The 2,728-nt window shown below is 40.5% G+C and overlaps 1 protein-coding gene across 1 annotated transcript; it reads right to left on the bottom strand.

Moving 5' to 3' along the window:
- Positions 1 to 918: 918 nt before the first annotated feature.
- Positions 919 to 1,734, bottom strand: LOC115886163. The gene has a single exon (XM_030905234.1). The coding sequence runs from the start codon at positions 1,732 to 1,734 to the stop codon at positions 919 to 921; it is 816 nt and encodes a 271-aa protein (XP_030761094.1).
- Positions 1,735 to 2,728: the final 994 nt, after the last annotated feature.

The raw sequence follows: 2,728 nt of genomic DNA, 5'->3' as shown, positions 1-2,728 counted from the left end.
AGCGACATTAAGGCGAAGATGAAATTCCTTAAGTCCTGCAAATACCATTTCTAGGTGACATGAATGTTCCTCAGGTGATGATGACGCAACCAAAATATCATCAATATAGATGAATACAAAGTCAAGATCTCCCAGAGCACGGTTTATGTATCTTTGAAATGACTGGCTAGCATTACGCAGTCCGAATGTCATGAAGAGATACTCAAACAGTCCGAATGGTGTGATTATCGCAGTTTTTTCTACATCCTCGGGGGCCATTGGGATCTGATGATAGGCTTTTTTCAAAACCAAGGAAGAAAAAATGGATTTACCACTTAGACTAAGTGAACAGTCTTGTAAATGAGGAGTAGGGTATCTATCAGGTATTGTGATGGCGTTTCGGCGATAATCCCCACATATACGCCAGGTACCATCCTTTTTAAGAACCATTTGCGCAGGACTTGCCCACGGACTACTGGACGGGCGACAAATGCCTGCTTCCACCAGAGCATTAATCTCCGCTTTAGCGTGCTTCAGTTTATCTGCGTAAGCCTACGAGCACGTTCGGCGATTGGTGGTCCTGTGGTCAAAATATGGTGCAAAACATTTCGAATTTTAGGGGGTAATAATTTATCTGCCCCGGTAATCTCAGGAAATTTATGTAATAAATCAGAGACGGGAAGGTTGGGATTAAAACAATGCATAGAATGTATTTCTGCTACAGTGAAATTTCCAAGTGAAACACTTCCAGTCGCTTCATCGATAATACGACGCTTTTTTAAATCGACTAGTAAGTAAGCCATAATGTTTTAAAAGATCCGCACCGTTTATACCATAACGAGAATCAACAGCAGCAATATAAAAATTCCATTTAATTGGACGACGCAAACCGAGATCCAGTTCGCGACGGGATTCGCTATAGGTATCTATGGGCGCACGTTATTGCACGTTAGCTGCAAAAAGGTTATTCTTGGTAGGCGCGAGCTTAAATTTTGGATTTGCGGGAACTACAGAAACTTCGGCTCCCGAATCTACAAGAAAATGTTGCCCAGTCTTTCTATCTCGCAAGTGGAGACGACAAGACGCACTGGCAACCTCCGTCGCTGTCTCAATACGCGGAGGTGGTACTAGTTTTTTTTTAAAATTTGAGTATTCTTTACACCAACTTCGACAGGATGTCGGGTTGTCTGGAAATTTTTGGTGTGCATAGCACAAACTCGGTTTTTCCCTGGAATTGGATTTCTTACGCGCGCGAGAAGTACTGCGTGAACGCGATTTTTTTTCCAAAGCATCGACTTTAACTGTAAGATCCTGAACGCTTCTAATCAACGACTGAATGTCTGCTTGTGAAGCAGATGATTCCGCGCTGACCACATTTACTCGCGGCGAAAAAGATGCGCCAGAAAGGTCTGCCAATTGGTCGGCTAATTCGGCCATGGCGTCGAGCGTATTTGAGTTGGACATAACAATGCCACGATCTTGTTCGGGTAATTGTTCTAGAAAAAGCGATTTTAAAATGGAATCATCGACAGCATTATTTACATTAAGGTTTCTTAACCGGCTTAAAATTAGCGAGGGTTTACCGTCGATCAGCACTTGACTTTTTAAGAGCTGTCTTAACTTTGCCTCGTTAGACACAGCAAAAGTTTTAATTATACGCTCTTTGAGCTTGGTAAATATATCCGGAGGTTGCGGTGACGCTGCGATAATATCTTTGACGCTGCCCAGTACCTCCACATCAAGTGCAGCCAGCATAATGTCAGCCTTTGTTGATTCTCAAGTGATTCTGGCATTTCGAAGTGAAATTTCAACCTGCATAAACTATAATGCCGGATCAGCCCTAAGGAACGTTGGAATTTTAGGTGTACGATAGCTGTCTACACGAGAACCCGCTAAATTATCTGTCAGCATTTGTTCAAGTTGCTGAACGCGTCCCTGAGCTGTTTTTGACTCATCGATGATTGCTCTAATTTCTTCGTCTGTAAATGACATATTTATAAATTTAAATTAAATTAAATTAATCAAAGTCACAAGTAAAACTTATTAAAAATGTACAATAATTTACAAAATACAGCAAAATATCCTAATATTTGCAATAATATACGATTTAGGAACGCTTAATGTACTAGTAATTAGCTTAAATGCCAAAAAAATGTAAAAAAACTGTTCAAAGTTCGAAATTTTGTGTAAAAATGCAAAATTGACACTGCACGTGCCTGCTAACAGATGGCACTAGCGTCGGTTTGACAAAATAAAGAAATCTGCAAAATTTAAATTAACCCAAAATACAGGAAACTGTAAATTTTTACCGACATTGAATTACAGGAAACTGTAAAATTTAAAGACGTTGAATTACAGAAAACTGTAAAAACTTTAACATTTAGTTACAGAAAACTGTAAAAAATTTTACCGACAACAAATTACAGAAAACTGTACGCTGTCAATCACACCTTCACTCACCAGCACAAAAGATTCCTACCATTTATCGCTGTCAATCGGCGTTGATGATTGCGGCAGGGTGTGAAGACACAGCAGAAAAACCGCCAAATGTCCATCCAAAATTTGGGGTTAAGGTTTGGAGACTTCGGTGCTCCACTAGGCCTCCCACGTGTTGTCGATGCTCCCAAGGGGTCCAAATTTGGCGAAAATCACTGTACTTACAGCCTTGAATCCAAATATTGACCTCCAATAGCCGGGAAATGCCAAAATGGTTACCAGCTATATGGAAACCGGCAAGCACAACACTTCT

Source organism: Sitophilus oryzae, unplaced genomic scaffold (assembly GCF_002938485.1).
Source record: "Sitophilus oryzae breed Bouriz unplaced genomic scaffold, Soryzae_2.0 scaffold_46_pilon_pilon, whole genome shotgun sequence".
Taxonomy (NCBI): Eukaryota; Metazoa; Arthropoda; class Insecta; order Coleoptera; family Curculionidae; genus Sitophilus; species Sitophilus oryzae.
This window is presented reverse-complemented; position numbering and strand designations above follow the sequence as displayed.